This window comes from Peromyscus californicus, unplaced genomic scaffold (assembly GCF_007827085.1).
Source record: "Peromyscus californicus insignis strain IS unplaced genomic scaffold, ASM782708v3 Scaffold_7__1_contigs__length_154581171, whole genome shotgun sequence".
Classification (NCBI taxonomy): domain Eukaryota; kingdom Metazoa; phylum Chordata; class Mammalia; order Rodentia; family Cricetidae; genus Peromyscus; species Peromyscus californicus.
The window spans coordinates 19,575,789-19,594,744 of record NW_026294595.1 but is presented as its reverse complement, the minus strand read 5'-3'; the positions used below and the strand labels follow the sequence as shown (position 1 = coordinate 19,594,744).

Genomic DNA, 18,956 nt, shown 5'->3' with positions numbered 1-18,956 from the left:
TTACTTCGCTAGATTTTTTTAGAGGGAAGGAAGGAAGGAGATACCTAGGTAAGAGGCAGAAAATAAACAAAAATGCATCTGAAAATAATGTCCTTGGGAACCACTGCTAAACTGTATACCCTAGACAAATAGAAGCTCATTGAAAGAGAAATTGTAGCTGTTTACAGAATGGCATTCATATAACATGCTAGTAAATTTTAAGAAAAAGATAAAGTACACAAATTGAGCAAACTACCTGTAACAATAAAAAAAATTAGCAGCCCATTGATCCATAAACTGTTTTATATAGTTAAAGTAGTCACCAAGATAAAATATAGTTTTCTTTTCCTCACTGTAATTGGAACAGGATAAAATGTGAGTCATTTTGGTTTGTACTTTCTGTCTTTTACAGAATTAATCATTAAATGTTTCTAAATGTCCTACAATTTGCATTGAAAGATTTAAAGTCAAAGTATATTTATATGAAGTCAAGAAAGCCATGTTTATTTATTTATTTGTCAAAAATAAAAATTCATAACAATATTTTAATAAAATATAATACAAAAGTGAACTAGAATATTTAGATACTAATTTCAAGTGTTAAAACTAGTATGAAAGAGGGAAATATTAAATTTGAGAAGTTTTAGCTGTAATTCATGTTTTAGGGTAAGGTGTGTACTGTAAAATGACACCATTTATGTCTCTGTTGGGCACTTGTGGTAAGATAGAAATTAAGAATATGTGTTTTTCTACCCTCTGCCAAATGAAAGCCACTATATTTCATTTATTCCTCCTAAAATGGACTCAACATTAGACACATATCTCTCTCTCTCGTTGAGCATGCACATGTGGGTAGAAGTTAAAACAATTTTAAGATTTAGCATGGTAGTTCTTCCGCTTATGATAGCCTCTATGTTCTGTGATGTAGGAATGACATCAGGAAGTTAAAATAATTTTAAGATTTAACATGGTACTCCTTCCACTTATGCTAGCCTCTATGTTCTGTGATATAGGAATGACATCAGGATTTGCTTATGTGTCAAACTTTTTTTTTTTTTTTTGGTTTTTCGAGACAGGGTTTCTCTGTGTAGCTTTGCGCCTTTCCTGGAACTCACTTGGTAGTCCAGGCTGGCCTCGAACTCACAGAGATTCACCTGGCTCTGCCTCCCGAGTGCTGGGATTAAAGGCGTGCGCCACCACCGCCCGGCTTGTGTCAAACTTTTTAAGTTTTACTGCTTACTAGCCTTCAGGATGCTGTATTTACATCATGAAGTCAAGAAAGGCCCATTTATTATACTTAATTCTTTTTCAAACATAAAAATGCATAAAAATATTCTAGCAAAACACATAAACAAGGGTGAACTAGAATATTTAGATACTCATTTCAAATGTTAAATTAATGTTAATATTAAAGTAGGAAAGGGAAACACACTGTAGTCACAGCCCTCAGGGGGCTGGGCAGAGGGATCATGAATTTGAGGCCATCATGAAACAATATACATTTTGTGTGTGTTCATGTTACATGCTATGTGAGCAGAAGGTGTATGGATTTTCTAAGAAACTGAAGGTTGATTCAATTTTAGATTTATTCATTTATTTCTCAATTTTTTGAGGCAAGGTCTTCCCTCCCATCCTTGGCTGGCTTTGACTTCCTGATTCCCCTACCACAACATTTAAGTATTTGGGCTGTTGGCCTATGTCAGCAGGTCTGACTTCCAGAGTTAGCTTTGAATCATATTTACCTCCTTTTTTTTCTGCTGAAATCTCTTTTTTACCATATTCTTTGAATCATATTCATGTCCCTCTGTTTCTGGTTTTATGACAAGCATTCTCTCTCTCTCTCTCTCTCTCTCTCTCTCTCTCTCTCTCCCCCCGTTTCTCTCGTTGAGCATGCACATGTGGGTACTTTTGTGGTGACAAATGGGTACATGTATGTATGTATGAAGTGAGTGCGTGTGTGTGTGTGTGTGTGTGTGTGTGTGTGTGTGTGTGTGTGTTTAACTAAAGTCAACTTTAGATCCTCATTTTTTGGAGACAGGTTCCTCACAGTTCTGGAATTCAACAAATAGATGAGGCCAGCTGACCAGCAAGCCCAGGAAACTTCTAACCTTAGTCTCACTTAGGGCTGGGATGACAAACATTCCTTTATGCTAGGATTTCTATGTGTGAGCCCCAGGAAGCATCCTGTTCCTGCCTTAGCCAATGATGGAATTATAAAAGAAATTGGGAACCAAATACAAAAATAGTGGAAATATTTGAGAACTCATGTCTGGTAAAAATCAGAAGTGTATTCATTTGCATATGGAAGCAATTTGTAATATAAAGAAAATAAAATACCAATTTGAATAAGTTAAGGATAAAAATTGAAATGATATAGAAAATTACTACTAAAATACGTTGGAAACAGCTTTAAGGAAGAGAATTCCAATGTTGGGAGACATTGGTGATCATGGGCACATGGGACTTTTCTGAGCCATAGATACCTTAGGGCCAAAGTAATTGCGATTATCAGTGATTCTCAACTTTTAGAGCTGATAAATATAGTAGGTTTGCTTGTTTTTATAATTTTTCTCCAAATTAAGTAGTACTCAAAATTTCAAACTCAAAATTACAAGTAGATAGGTAGGTAACTACTAGATATGTAAGCATTTAGCTAGATAAAAATAAAATAAAATGAAGCAGTTTTGCCACCCTAAGTGTAGCATGCTCAACCAGCATTTGTTTTAGACATCTCTTTAAAAGTCCACAGAAAACTGATAACATTTGTAGTTTTTCTCTATCAAATATTCTAAGACTCTAAGTAAGCTGTTTTAAAGAGAAAACATTAATATGACTCTACTCAAGTTTTCTTGAGATAACAGGTCTAGTTTTGAGAAATCCACCAATCTTTAGGTGAATAATTTCCACCATCTATAAACAAGTACAGTACTGTTTTTCCCTGCAAAACACTCAGTTCAAAGTTTTGTCTGAACTCCTCAGTACATTAATTTTTCTCTGGTTACTACTTTTTTAATTTTCATTATTATCCATTCTTATTATGTTAGTACTAACTTCTGGAATTACTGGAATGTTAAAATGGCTAATTGTATTTTATATTTCATTTGCCTTTTATCATTATTACTATTTATTATTATTATGTAAGGGATAAGAAAGGAGATCTTTTGATTTAAATGGTTTTAATTTAACATTTAACGGATTTAGCCTCATTTTAAAAACCTGAATTATTTTTCAGGGGTTTTGGTCACCTTGTTAGACTCGAATTGATAGTGTCAAAGTCTTTGTAAACATATGGTAGCAACTGCACTGACTTCATTAGTTGATAAATTAATTTCACTTTACACTGTTGGCATCCCTCAGAGGTAAGTGCTACCCTTGACAACCCTGGGTGGCTCTGTGTATTCAGAAAAGCCCAGCACACTGGATATACAGAAGCAATATTTTGTGGCAGAACAGCAGAGCCCTGGTTGCTATCATTCACCAAGACAAGGTTGGCCCTGAACATGTATTTCAGAAACTATGAGAAATCCTATGGCACTTCATCTGATGATTCTCCTAGGCTTGTGGTGTCTGGCAGTCCCTCCTTTCAGACACTGAAGTGTGGTCACCTCATGTCTTTAAGAACTTACAATCACTGTGTTTGTTCTTCTCCTGTCTGCTCTGCCTTTGTAGAGGACAAGAGTTCTGATCACAGTAGTAAAATGGATACAAATCAAACCAAGCACAGTCCATAAAACATTTCTCAGTGGCTCTCTTATATCCTTCACAGAATTCCCGACGTGCGAGCCGCTAACTCAGTTTGTATGTAAGAGTGGAAGATGCATCAGCAGCAAATGGCACTGTGACACTGGCAAGTACCGAGCGCTCACTGCCCAGCACTGACCAGATCGGAGCCCAGCTCTCTGGGCTGCCTGGCTTCCTCCAAAGGGAGTTTGCAAGCAAAGCTTGCAGAGCCCAGCAAAGTGGCTAAGAAAAGTGGTGAGCGGGCAGCTGGCACATCACTGGGGATCAGCGTTAGGGATAATGGAGCATGATATTTGTCCCATGGGGCTTGAACAGTGCTTCATTTTCAGATATTAGTTTGGGCATAGACTAAATCTACAAAGATGAATAAAGGGAACAATTAAGGAAACGACCAGAACAATTTTAGGTTCCCGAAGCATTTATGTAACCTTGGCAGTTTATGAATTATTATGCAATTAGCCAGATGATCTTAGCTCTGTCACCTTGCTTTTTATGTGCAAGTAATGTTTTTCTTCCCTGTACTTAGTTGTATCATTATGCCAAGTCGTTCTAAATGCAGGCAAATGAGTTATATATTAATCAATGTCATTTAGTTCCACTTAATCCATTGTCTTCGCAATGGCCAATCCTGAGAATGAATCATTTCTAATGTGAACATACAGTTTCCATGTATGAATCCAGTCGATTAGGCAGCAGGGGAGGAATGAGCAGTAAATGGCTATGTCAGAGCATAGAGACAAAGGCACTGGGTAGAAGATACAGCTACAAGTTCTGAGGCATAGAAATGGTGCCTTCAAGTAGTAATTTCTCCATAATTCTACTGCACTGTGTCACTTAACAGTCCCATAGCCACAACTTTCCTCTTAACCCTTGTGGCAGAGAGGCAGTTAGTGGGTGGTTACTTATTCATAAACAAACTAGATTTTAAGCTGCAAAATCTAAAGTCAGTACTTTCCTTCTCTTGGTTCTGCATTTGCTAGTAAACCAGAAGAGATGTAATGTCAGTATAAAATGAGACTTATTGACTGTTCACGGGAAATGTTGGTCATGAACGTATCTTTTCTTTTCCAAAATCATAAGCAAATTCTGCACAGAAAATGTTATAAATGTAAGGAAAAAATGTTCTTCAAAGTGAGTTTTTACTAGCTTTTAGTGTTTCTCTCCAGATGATGACTGCGGGGACAGGAGTGATGAGGTGGGCTGTGTTCACTCTTGCTTTGATGACCAGTTCAGATGTTCCAGTGGCCGGTGTATCCCAGGGCATTGGGCCTGTGATGGTGACAATGACTGTGGAGACTTCAGTGATGAAACACACGTCAATTGCACCAAATCGGGTCAGTAATTTTATCAATCTCTGAAATATCATGATAGATTGATACATAAATAAACTCTTTAGAGTATATTATTAAATCACAAGCTAATTGCTCATCATATTAATAATACACAGGAAAAACAAGATAATATTACCTTTGACCTCAATGTTTTTAATTTTTCCTTTCTTTTCTCTGGTTTCTTACTTCAGTGGTGTCCAATACTTGGTTGATTTCTGTGCCCATTGCTTTCTATATTCACTAAATGCTTTGGTACAATTGTTCTAACCTTATACAAATTTTAAAGTGTCTGAAAAAGGAAAAATAAATATATAAAAAGATAGTTTTACTTTGATATTTTACCAAATCTCTTTCCCTGAGATTGGAATTAAGCATTTAGCAATATGTCTAATTTCTCCCATTTCAGACTGATTGATTCAAAAATGAAATGAAAGAGGGCGGAGCGTCCAGGACTGTGGTTCTTAGCAGATCTGTGATAAAGCAGACCCTGTCAATAGCATGCATTGCTTTGTAAAATATAAAATATAAACCATCAAACATATTAATACATTAAAAACAATAGCAGAATCACAGGAAAGTGTCAGCTTTCAAAACAATAATATTGTCATCTTTATCATTTAACTGATAATTTCTACTAAAACAACTTATTTTTATTAATTCCATAAATATTGAGTACTAAGGGCTAACTAAAATGTTTAAATATCCATAGCATCTCTTTAAATAGGTGACATTTAAATAGGTGGACAATAAAATGCTTTATTTAAGGTGATAGAATCTAGAGACTCATTTACACTGTGGAAGCTTAGTTTTCAAAGGCTCTCCCTAATAGACACATGTGTCTTCTCCAAACATTTGAGAACTCATGTGACTGTTAGTGTCTCAAGAATTTTTGTTGCTAGAGTTTTCCTGCCTGGCCCACAGTCAGGACAAATCTCTCTCACCCGCCAGTCCCAAGCCGCTTAAACCCGATCAAATAAACACAGAGACTTATATTGGTTTCAAACTGTATGGCCGTGGCAGGCTTCTTGCTAACTGTTCTTACAGCTTAAATTAATCCATTTCTATTAATCTATACCTTGCCACGTGGCTTGTGGCTTACCGGTACTTTACATCTTCCTTATCCTGATGGCGGCTCGCAGTGTCCCCTCTCCAGCTTCCTGTTCTCTCAATTTTCCTCTCTGTTAGTCCCGCCTATACTTCCTGCCTGGCCACTGCCAATCAGTGATTTATTCATTGACCAATCAGCAACACATTTGACATACAGACCATCCCACAGCAAATTTTATTCCATGTGGTGTTCTCTCTGTCATTGGAAACTGTGGCTAGCTCTGCATAGCAGGTTTTTAAAAGAAGGGCCCTGGCTTTTATGTGAATTTGCCAATCAATGCATTTTTATTTGGCCTGTATTATGAGAATCATAGCAATGATCCAAAATGACTGTTCAATGTCCCTGAGCTTTGAGGCAAGGAAACATAAGTATTCGTGTTGTTGGTCTTAACATGATTCATAGCGGTTTTCTTTGAGGGGGGACAGAGGTGAACAAAATAGAAACTAGAAAGGAAGCAGAAAATTACTAAGAAATTTTTTCATGTGGACATTTGAATTTAATTGTCTTCAAATCAGGGTGATATTGAATTATTGATGGAGCTAATATTAAATATTATCTGTCTTTATTCTGCATCATGCAATAACCTCATGTCCTCTCTCCTTTTCTTTCCCATGACTCTCTTCTGTCTTTCTCTCCTTCCTTCTCTCAATGTATTTATTTCATGAGAATATGTAAAATGAAAATTCTTAATACTAAACAGGCATAGAAAATAATTGCATGGGGACATTTTTCCTTTTTTAATAGGTATTTGAAGCATTCGTCTAGAGGGTAATTGACACCTCATTAATGCACTGCAGTTTAACTCATTTGCCCTCCTCACAGATGTCTCTTCAGGCTTCTCATAGGGTGTGCATCTGTGGCCTGCTGGCGGTGTCCCATAATATGCTATAAAAGATAAATTGCCCCAAAGTTAAATTATTTTCATCTAGAAACAAGATCCTATCCCTCTTTTCTATGTATATTTGTTGCAATTTAAAGAGACCATTGCACATTAATAAGTTTGAAAAAGTATTTCAGCCTTACAAATACCCACAGCCTCTTGTAGACACTAAAGAATATTTCAAGTTGAATTATCATACAAGCAGAGACATTTGAATTTTGCTTTGTTTTGTTTTTTGAGACAGGGATTCTTTGTGTAACCACCTTGTCTGTCCTGGAACTCACTGTGTAGACCAGGATGGCTTTGAATTTATAGAGATCTGCCTGCCTCTGCCTTACTAGTGCTGGGATTAAAGTCTTGAGTCACCACTGCCCCGCTGAGACATTTCAATGTTAATAGCCTTAGTTTTTCACAGCAACTCAGTTTCCCCACATATTACTATAAAGGCCAAACTGTCAGTGTGACCTTCTTATGCGGTAGAACACTAAGGAAATGATTGAGATAATCTATATGATTCGTGGATATTTCAGGAAGCATTAGAGAATTGACTCAGTTTTAGTTTTAAGGTGTAAACTATACAAGGATTCTATAACAAAATATGCTGCATGATGAGGACTGGGCACAGCAATTGAGTAAAGATGACATTTAAGATGGCTTCAGGACAAAACAATTCCTTTATTTTCATCCTCTATTATTTTGATTATACATTCTGGTACAGAAGTTATGAAATATAATATTGAGATATCATGTGGAAGTTATTATCTTATATACTTTTATCTATAGACTTGTGTGGCTAGTGACAAGGTAGAAATTTGATATAATTAGTCACATAATTCTGTTTCAAAACCTGCTGTGGAAGAAAGAGCAGGAGTTTCTGGCTTGAGTTTAAAGACTAGCTGTCAAAGCTCATTAAATTCCTCAAATAATTGCTCAGCACTTTACTGTGCACTTCCTGGAAGACAGAGCATATGGTGCAGCCCCTCTTGACTCAAGTTCTTTTCAAAGGAGTAGAACAGTTCACAATCAGAACATTTCATATAGAATCTCTATTTCATAAAATTCTTATTCAGTTTGTGTTCTCTCAGGCATCACATTCAGAATGGAAGTATTTCCATGGCCATGGTGGGTTTTTCATGACAATGTGATCTGCAACTCCAACAGAACAGTTCTGTTCTGTGTTAATGAGCATCTATCCCTTTGTCTCTGAATTTTATTTTGTTAGGGTTTCTCATTTTATAACTTCCTATAGTCAAAGAACACAGTGTCTTCATAAAGTTTTGTTGTTACACACACACACACACACACACACACACAGAGAGAGAGAGAGAGAGAGAGAGAGAGAGAGAGAGAGAGAGAGAGAGAGAGAGAGTCAGTTTTGTCGTGGAAAATCATTCACAAGACTTCAATCTTTCTTTGATGTGGTTCCTGTCTCTCATCAATTCAATTGAACTTTGTGTTTGGCTCGGTCCTATTTCTTCCACTGCGACCATGACCTTTGCACGTTTGTTGTTTTCGGTTGTCCTAGGTGAATAGTTTTGTTTAGTTTAGTTTTGTTTTTTTCCATGGTGATCCAGATTTCCTGGGCATTTTGTGTTAAGACTTTTTTGGCTTTAGTGTTTTCTTTGATTGATGAATATATTTCCTCTATAGTATCCCCCACGCCAGAGATTCTCTCTTCCACCTCTTGTATTCTGTTGGTTATGCTTGCATCTGTAGTTTCTGTTTGTTTACTTAGATGTTCTATTTCCATCATTTCCTCAGTTTGTATCTTCTTCATTGTTTCTATTTCAATTTTCAAGTCTTGAACAGCTTCCTTCACATGTTTAATTGCTTTTCTTGGTTTTCTTGGCTTTCTTTAAGGGATTTGTTGATTTCTTCCAATTTTTTGTTTGTCTATTCCTCAATTTCTTTAAGGGAATTTTTCATTTCCTCTTTAAAGGCCTCTATCATCTTCCTAAATTTATTTTTAAGATTGCTTTTTTCTGTTTCTTCTATATTGTGATGTTCAGGTCTTGCTGTTGTAGAACTACTAGTTTCTAGTGGTGCCATATTGTTCTTTATGCTGTTTTATGTATTTTTGCAATGGCATCTACCCATCTCTTCCTCCAATAGGTACAAGAGTTGCCTGTGTCTGAGGGAGCTGTTCTTGGTCCACTCTGTGCTGGCTGTGCCTATGTTTCAGGAGCTGCTCTTGGTCCTTCCTATCAGAGCTCTTGGTCCTCTTGGTCTAATCAGAGCTCTTGGTCCAATTAGAGCAGCTGGATTCTGTGTCTCAGGGAGCTTCTGACATCTCAGGTGAATGGGTGGGTATGGGGTAGAAAGTGGGTCTTGTAGAATGCAGGGTCTGGTCTAATGGGAGGTGTTGGTGGGGATGCCTGCCCTCAGGAGTCTTCTTTGCTGGCCTGCACCTGAGGCAATGATGGGTCTAGGGTTTTTTTTTGTTTTGTTTTTTTTGTTTTGTTTTTTATAACTGGCTGGACTCAGAACTTAGTATAGGGGAAGTCCTTGAGAGACAAAGCATGGTCATTTACTGTGTACCAAAAGGTTCATACCCAAATGTGATTTACAAGTGTTTTATTTACTTTCTGATTGCTATGACAAAGCACCTTGACCAAAGAGACTTATAGAATGAGTTTATTGGGGGCTCACATTTCAGAGGGTGAATCCATGACCATCATGGCAAGTAGCAGGCAGGCAACAAGCAGGCAGGTATAGCACCTCAGGAGTAACTAAGAGCCAAGGAAGAGAGAGAGAGAGAGAGAGAGAGAGAGAGAGAGAGAGAGAGAGAGAGAGAGAGAGAGAGAGGAGAGAGAGAACACTAAATGAGAATGGTGTGGGCTTTTAAAAACTCAAAGTCCACCCCCAGTGACACACTTTCTCCAAAAAGGCCACACTTCCTAATCCTTCCCAAACAGTTTCACCAACTGGGTGTGAAGCATTCAAACATATGAGCCTAGGAGGGTCATTCTCATTCAAGCCACCACAACAGATAAAGACATACTGTCAAAGTGAGATCCATCTTTTCTTAGAAGTATACAACCATGTATGTGAAATAGTAAAATAAGGACTCTGGATATTCTTGTTATGCATAAATACAAATGCATAAAATAATTTTGATTTCACTTCAACAGTTTAATTTATTTAAATTATGTAACATTCTACTGATGCCTTTTTCAAAATCTCATCTTTATTTCACCCTTTTGGTTGGTATAAGACACTGCTAATACCTTTATATGGTTATTTCTCTGTTAGTCTCCTCTGAAAATATTTTAAAGTTGCCATCCAATAATTTAGTATATTTATAGTAGAAGAGGTGACAGATTTTTTCCAAGTTTGTATTTCACCTACACTTTGCAGTTTTTCCTAAAAGCAATTTAAATATTTTTCAAATATTTACATTCTACATTTTAAAGGGACATTTAGATGATCATGTTTTTTTGCCATTGTTTCTAATGCCTTTTCTGGGGCTGTTAGAAATACTTATTACCTGCTGCACTAAATGAAAATTATGATTGATTCTGTGACATGTGGTCTCTTATTTATACAGCAAACACAATACAAATGCAAATTAAAAATGATGTGTTCATGGATCCTCAATGTTGATTTATTGTCAGTAATGTTTGATCTGATCCATTAGACAATCATGTAATTTGCTAATACATGTGCTCACACATGTTCATATTCCTCTGCCCACTTACTATTTGTATTCTGATCTAACTATATTTCCTCCTACTTTGAAAACATATACTGTTCTCTCCTTTGGTCCATTTCCTCAATAATTCATTGATCTCATGCCTTTGTTGTTCACAAATTGTACAAAGAAAGAATAATCTTAGCTTATCTTTCTACCTTTGTGGCCATGGGTACTACTTACTGCATAGTAAATAATTGTTGAATATAAGTTTTATTGCTGCGATACAAAATTTCTTTATCTTGTCAGAACCCATGCCATATTTATTGTGTCTTTATGTGTAGTGAAATCCTGGGATGTACATAAATGATATACAAGATCCTGGGATATACATAATGATGTACAAGATTACATGTATTGATCTGGTTTTGCTCATCTTTTTTTAGTAAATCGTCATTTTCACTTATATAGTAATTACTGGCAATCTCAGGCCAGGGTTCAATAAAATAAAAGCACATGATATTTCTTCTATCTGTTGTTTTTATGTTGAAAACATTTTTGCATCTACTGTCTAAGCAGTAAGTACCAATGAATGAGGAAAGTTAATTGTTGATAAAATAGTGGCATAAAAACAAGTTAACATGCTGGCGACTGAATGATCTCCAGTTGCTTTGTATTTCTGACTTTTTAAAGACATACAGTACCAATGACACACAAGATCAAGATGCTTGTATAGTAGTCCACAGCTTGAGTTCTTCATAAAGATCATATGTTTCTGTTATATCCAGCTGTTTAGATTGTTATTGAGCATATTCTGTTTGTTCTAACCTTATGTGAATTAACATTCATATTATCTTCAAGCAATTACTGTCTTACTCTGAATGATATACTTGGTTTTACATAAACATGAGAGTTGGAAACACCTTTCTTTTTACTACAGGCCACTGTAATGAAATTCTCAATGGGTGCCCTACAGACTCTGACCTTTATATTAAACAGTAGCAATAAGTATGTCTGACCTTCCTTTAAATTTTAATCTCTTTTATCCCTCACAATCCATCTTATTAAATCGATTCTGGAACCATTCAACTGGAACAGCTGTGGACATTCCTACACAGTCAATTTTAATGTCTCTCCCAAAAAATGTGTTCCTGTCATAAGAGGTTTGTTCTATAGACAAAAAAAAAAAAATCTAGGAAAATGGGAGAAGACCATTGACTTGAATCATTTTGTCTCACAGATAAGGACATGTATTCATCTAAACAAAATCCTATCCCTTTGAATGTGTAAAGAGCTGGTGTTCTGTGTAAGAAATATTGAGGCTGATGAAAATGAATCAGGAAATATTTTCAGCAGATTTTTGACTAAAATGACCATTCTAACTTTTTAAGTGGGAAATGAAATATTGAAAAGGTTTGTTCCTATCTCTGCACAAGCTTCCCCTCATGCTCATGTCTAGAGCACCTTCTCAGAGCACACAGCAGCACAGTCAAGGTGTCTCTGTATTTATTCATCTAACTAAAGAGAAGGACATAGAGTTTGGCCATGTGGGAGCTCATTTGCATATTCCCTGCTGATTTAAAGCTGATAAGGTCTTTTCCTTTTCTTTTCTTTTTTTTTTTTTTTTTTTTGTTTGTTTTTTTCGAGACAGGGTTTCTCTGTGTAGCTTTGCGCCTTTCCTGGAACTCGCTTTGGAGACCAGGCTGGCCTCGAACTCACGGAGATCCGCCTGGCTCTGCCTCCCGAGTGCTGGGATTAAAGGCGTGCGCCACCACCGCCCGGCCCTTTTCTTTTCTTAACATCTGTTACAGCAAGTTTCCCCTCAATTTCTCCACTACTAACCTTTTGTGTTATTGTTTTCTGATGAAACCTTGAAATTAATTTCTTTTTTCCTTTTGTGTACATTTCTTTATTCTCTTTTTTGCTATTTTTGTGATTTAGAGATCCTACCTAACATCCTGAAGTTATGTAAATTGAATTGGGAGTTGTAAAAAAAAAATTTTAATTTCTTTATTCAGGAAAGATTGAGGGCAGGGCAAGTTCTCTCCTTCCACAGTAGATTCTGAAGAACTACCTAGGGTTGCCACACTTGCATCAAAATGTAGCATCTAAGCTTTACTGCCAAACCTGCAAGCTTTCTGTGGAGCCTGAGTTCTGTTTGTATGACTGTCCTTTGAGGCAGACCTGTTTCTGCTGTTTCCTACTCCAACACCTTTCCTGACCTTTTTTTAAAATAAATTTACTAAGATGCATGGATGAGAAGAATAAAAACATTGCCAGTAATTCTCAGTATATTATATTGAGAATAAAGTATTGACTTTAAATATGAAGGAATTTGCAAATCAAGTATTGACAAAAATCATAGTAATTATTTTTTTATCTTTCATCTTAATGAAAGTATAAATCGTTTCCTCACAAAATACAATTCAGTGTAAATTTAAGCTCTACCTAATTGTTGAGAAACATTACATCCATTTTCATTGAAATATAAACTGCATGGATTAACTTTATTCTCTCACAGATTGATTTTTTTTCCTTAGAAAATGTTAACACTGAGATATCAAAACAATGTTAATTACTAATGGATTTTATCCATAGGAAAACTTTGTTTATTTTCCAAGAAAAATTATATCTTTAAAGTTCATTTGAATCTTAATACTGCAAACACTTTTACATCAATAGCAAAGAAAGCTCAAGGATTTTCATTCAATTAATAAGAAAAATACTGTTTTGGTTTTTCTTCCTTTTATTGAAAATAGAGTCTTTTCTCATACAATGTATTCTGATTATAGTTTCCCCTCCCTCTACTCCTCCCTGTTCCTTCCCACTCCCCTCGCCCTCTGAATCCACTCCCCTTCTGTCTCTCATTAGAAAAGAACAGGCTTCTAAGAGATAACAGCAAGACATGACAAAAATAAAATATGATAAAACAAAAACAAAATATGATAAAAAAAATATCTAGGCTAGACAAAGCAACAAAAAAGAGTTGAAAAGAGACCACGGGCAGGCACAAGAATCAGAGACCCACTCATTCACATTCTTAGGTGTCCCATAGAAATATTAAACTGATGCAGACTTGTGTCTTCCCCATTCTTGCTGCTTCAGTTTCTGTGAGTTTATATCAGCCTTGCTCAGTTGATTCAGGAGGCCTTGATCTCTGGGTGTCCTCCATCCCCTCTGTCTCTTACAGCCTTTCCACTTCCTCTTCCACAGGGTCCCCTGAGCTATGAGGGGAGGCGTTTGATGGAGACATCCCATTTAGAGCTGAGTGTTCCAAGGTCTGTTGGTCTGTCTCCCTCCCTGCCTGCCCCCACCCCCATCGCCTAATATCTAGCTGTGGGTCTCTGTATTTATTTACTTGTTTGTTATTTGTTTGCACCTGCTGAAGGAGGAAGCTTCTTTGATCATGACTGAAAAAAAGCACTGATATATGAGTATAGCAGAATATCATTAGGAGTCATTTAATTACACTTTCATTTCTTCATAAGAACAGTAGTATTTGGATTTACCCTAGGTCTCTGGGCTATATAGTCTCTGGTTCTTGGTCACCTAAGCAGTGCTGGGTATGAGTTCCATCTTGTGGATAGGGCCTTACATCAAATAAGACATTGGTTGGCTACCCTGACAAATTCTGTGCCGCCACTGCCCTGCCATTTTTTGTATGCAGGACAGACTATAGGTCAAAGTTTTTGTGGCTGGGTTGGTGTCCATATTTCTCTTTCGGTCACCAGCAGAGTACCTTCCCACCCCAAAGAGATTAGAATAAAGAGAGGAAGGCTCCATGTAGGTACCAGCTCAACTTTACTATGTTCAATGTGTTGTGTGGGTGTTGTCATCAGCCAGATGTTGGTTTGTAGGTTGTCTTGGCAACAGTGTGAGTTATTTGGGGATTTCTATAGGACCCCTTTGGCCAACAAATCACTTGGACATAACCCAGTTTTGGTGCTGGAAAGTTTGTTTGATTAGAAGAGATGGCCAGTGGGGGTTCCACTTCCTCCATTATTAGAAGATATCATTAGGATTGTCTTCCTATATTTTAGGGAGTTTCTACTGCACTCAGTTTGCATACCATCCCTCAAATGCCCCTCAATTGTCCCTGTGCCTTCTCTCATTCCCTCCCTCAATCCTAAGTCCCTTTCCCCTCCTCACATGGTCACCCCATTCCCTTCCTTTTTGTCCCCAGTCTACCCATAGAATCTATTCTATTTCCCCTTTCCAGGGAGATCTATATGTTTGTCCTAGTCCTTTCTATACCTAAACTATCTAAGTCTGCAGATTGTAGGTTGGTATTCATTTATTTAATAGCTAATATCTGCATATAAGTTAATCATACAATATTTATCTTTCTGGGTCTGCATTACCTTACTAAGGATGATTTATTTTTCTAGTTCAATCCATTTGCCTGTAAATTGCCTGTCATATTTTTTTACTTATGACTGAGTAATACTCCATTTTGGAATAGTCCAGTATTTTCTTTATCCATTCTTCTATTGAGAGATATTTAGGTTGTTTCTAGTTTCTGGCTATTATGACTAGAACAGCAATGAACATGGCTGAGCAAGTGGTAAGATGAAGTGTCCTTTGGGTCTATGTGGTATAGCTCAAGAGTAATATAGCTGGTATACCACATGAAGTACACATGAGATATATAAATTCTCAACTTTTTGGGGAACTGACATATTGATTTCCATACTGGCTGTACAAGTTTGCATTCCAATACACAATGGATGAGTGTTCCCCTTATTTAGCATCCTCACCATCATGACCTGTCACTTGTGTTATTGATGGTAGCCATTCTGACAGGTGTAAGATGGAATCTCAAAGTAACTTTGATTTGTATTTTTCTAATGGCTAAGAAGGTTGAGCATTATTTTTCAGTATTTCTCAGTCATTTAAAATTTGTGAAGCAAGGGGAACACTCCCCATTGTTGGTGGAAGTGTAAACTTGTACAACTACTTAGGAAATCAGTATGGCAGTTTCTCAGAAAATTGGGAATCAATCTACCTCAAGAACCAGCTATATCACTCTTGGGCACATACCTAAGGAATGCTCAATCATACCACAAGGACACATGCTCAAGTATGTTCATAGCAGCATTATTTGTAATAACCAGAACCTAGAAACAACCTAGATGCCCCTATACCAAAGAATGGATAAAGAAAATGTGGTATATATACACAATGGAATACTACTCAGTAGTAAAAATCAATGACATCCTGAAATTTGCAGGCAAATTGATAGAACTCAAAAATATCATCCTGAGTGAGGTAACCCAGACTCAGAAGGACAAACATGGTATGTACTCACTCATAAGTAGATACTAGATAAGAAACAAAGGATAACCAGACTACAAACCACAGCTCCAGAGAAGCTAGGTAACAAGGAGGACCCAAAGAGGGATGCATGGATCACCCTGAGAAAGGGAAATAGATGAGATCTCCATGAGTAAACTGGGGGAGAGTGGGTAATATAGGGTAGGGAATAGGGGATGAGGACATAAGGGAATGGGACAGTTGAATTGGAACAGGGACAGAGTGGGAGAGCAATGAAAGAGACACCATGATAGAAGGGGACATCATGGGGACAGGGAGAAACCAGGTGCTAGAGAAGTTCCCAGGAATCCACAAGGATGAACCCAGTTTGAACTACTAGTGATAGCTGAGATGGTACCTGAACTGGCATACCCCAGTAACCAGATCATGAATACCCTAACTGTCACCCAAGAGCCTTCATCTAATAACTAATGGAGGCAGATGCAGAGATCCACAGCCAAGCACCAGGCTGTGCTCCAGGATTCCAGTGTAAGAGAGACAAGAGGGATTCTATGAGCAAAGGGCATCAAGATCATGATGGGGAAACCTACAGAGAAAACTAAACCAAGCTAGTGGCAACTCATGAACTTTAGACAAACAGCTATGGAGTCTCCATGGGACTGGACTAGACCCTCTGCATAAGTGAGACAGTTATATATGTAGCTTGATCTTCTTAAAGATACCCCTGGCAGTAGGATCAGAATCCATCCCTGGTGTATGAGCTGGCTTTTTAGAGCCCACTGTCTATGGTGGGACACCTTACACAGGCTTGATGCAGGGGGAGGGGCTTGGACCTGCCTCAACTGAATGCACCAGGCTCTGCTGACTTCCCAAGGGAGGCCTTACCTTGTCTGAGGAGGGAATGGGGGATAGGTTGGGGGCAGAAGGCTGGTGGTGCAGGAGAAGGGAAGAGAGGGGGATCTGTGGTTGGTACGTAAAATGAATAAAAAATTTCTTAATAAAAATAAACAAATCAAATTCCTCTAGTGAGAATTGTCTGTTTGTATCTGTATCCCATTTTGAACTGAATTATTTAGGGTTTTTTTTTGGCATCTACTTCCTTAAGTTCTTTATACATTTTGAATATTAGTCCTTTATCAAATGTGGAGCTGATAAAAATCTTTTCCCATTCTATAGACTGCCACTTTGTTCGAATGATGATGCTGTTTGCCTTAGAAAAGCTTTTAAGTTTCATGAGGTCCATCCATTAATTGTTCATCTTAATGTCTGGGCTATTGCTATTCTGTTCAGGAAGTCCTTTCAGTTCAAGGTTGTTCACTACTTTCCCTTCTATCCAGTTCAATGTATCTGGTTTTATATTGAGGTGTTTGATCAGTTTGGATTTAAGTTTTGTGTAGGATGATAAGTATGAATCTATTTGCTTTCTATATGCAGACATCCAGTTTGAACATCACCATTTATTGAAGATGCTGTCTTTTTTCACTGTGTCAATAGGTGTGTGGTATTATGTCTGGGTCTTCAATTTGATTCCATTGATCAACATCTATTTTTATGCTACTACTATGTAGTTATTATTAATAGAGCTCTTTAATATGACTTGAATTGGAGAATGATGAAAACTCCAGTACTTCTTTTAGTATTCAGGATTGCTTTTGGATTTATGTTTTTCTTTATGAAGTTGTGAGTTGTCCTTTCAAGGTCCGTGAAGAATTGTGTTGGAATTTTGATGGGATGTAGTTGGAAGTTTTCCTTTGTGAGGCAGTCGGTCAGGACAAATCTCTCCCACTCACGTGCCCCAAGTAAACACACAGAGGCTTATATTAATTATAACTGTATGGTCATGGCTCAAGCTTTTTATATCTTAAATTAACCTATTTCTATAAATCTATACTTTGCCATATGGCTCGTGGTATCTTTACATCTTGCTTCTCATGGCGGTGGCTGACAGCATCTCCTCTGCTCTGTTTTTCTCCTTCCTCTCTATCTGTTTGGATTTTCCACTTGCCTCTAAGCTACCTTGCCATAGGCCAAATGGCTTTATTGATCAACCAATCAGAGCAACATATTTTCACAGCATACATAAAGACATTCCCCCATCAATGGGATTTCACAGAGTCTGTAGATTGCTTTTGTTTGATGGCCATTTTTATTATGTTAAGCCTATGCATCAGAGCCATGAGCATGGGAGATCTATCCATCTTCTGGTAGCTTCAATTTTTGTCTTCAAAGACTTGAAGTTTTTATCATACAAATTTTTCGCTTGCTTGGTTAGAGTTACCCTAAGATATTTTATGTTATTTGAGGCTATTGTGAAAGTGTTGTTTTCCTGATTTCTTTCTCAGTCCATCTGTCATTTGTATATAAGAATGCTATTGTTTTCTATGAATCCATTTTGTATCTTGCTACTTTGTTGAGTTTATCAGTTATAGAAATTTTTCAGATGGATTTTTTCAGGTCACATATGTATACTATCATATCATCCACAAATAGATTCTTTGACATCTTTTCCAGTTTGTATCTCTTTGAATTCCCCTTCACTTGTCTTATTCACCTAGCTAAGATTTCAAGTACTATATTTGAATATGTATGGAGAGAGTGGACAACTTTGTCTTGTTCCTAATTTCAGTGGAATTGCTTTGAGTTTCTCTCTGTTTAATTTGATGTTGCTATATGCCTGCTATACACTACTTTTCTTATGTTTAGGTGTGTCTTTTGCATCCCTAAACTCTTGAGACGTTTTATAATGAAGGGGTGCAGGATTTTGTCAAAAGCCTATTATGCATCTAATGAGATGATCATGGGTTTTTTCTTTCAGTTTGTTTATATTATGCATTATATTTATTGATTTTTGTAACTTGAAGTATCCCTACATCTCTGGGATGAAGCCTATTTGATCATTGTGGTTGATTTTTTGATGTGTTTCTGGACTCAGTTTGCAAATATTTCATTGATTATTTTTGCATTTATGTTTGTAAGGGAAATCAGTCTGTAATTCCCTTTCTTTGATGAGCC

At 37.0% G+C, this 18,956-nt stretch overlaps 1 protein-coding gene across 5 annotated transcripts in view; it reads left to right on the top strand.

The window, feature by feature from the left end:
- The window catches only part of Lrp1b (LDL receptor related protein 1B), a 1,950,932-nt gene that overhangs the window by 1,171,861 nt on the left and 760,115 nt on the right, over positions 1 to 18,956 (top strand). For 4 of the 5 annotated variants that reach the window (XM_052726596.1, XM_052726595.1, XM_052726597.1 and 1 more), the window contains exons 19-20: positions 3,746 to 3,826; positions 4,887 to 5,054. The exons of the other annotated variant lie outside the window; for it this stretch is intronic. In XM_052726596.1, coding sequence (XP_052582556.1) covers positions 3,746 to 3,826; positions 4,887 to 5,054 — 249 coding nt within the window. The remainder of the gene's footprint in view (positions 1 to 3,745; positions 3,827 to 4,886; positions 5,055 to 18,956) is intronic. 5 annotated transcript variants of the gene reach the window in all.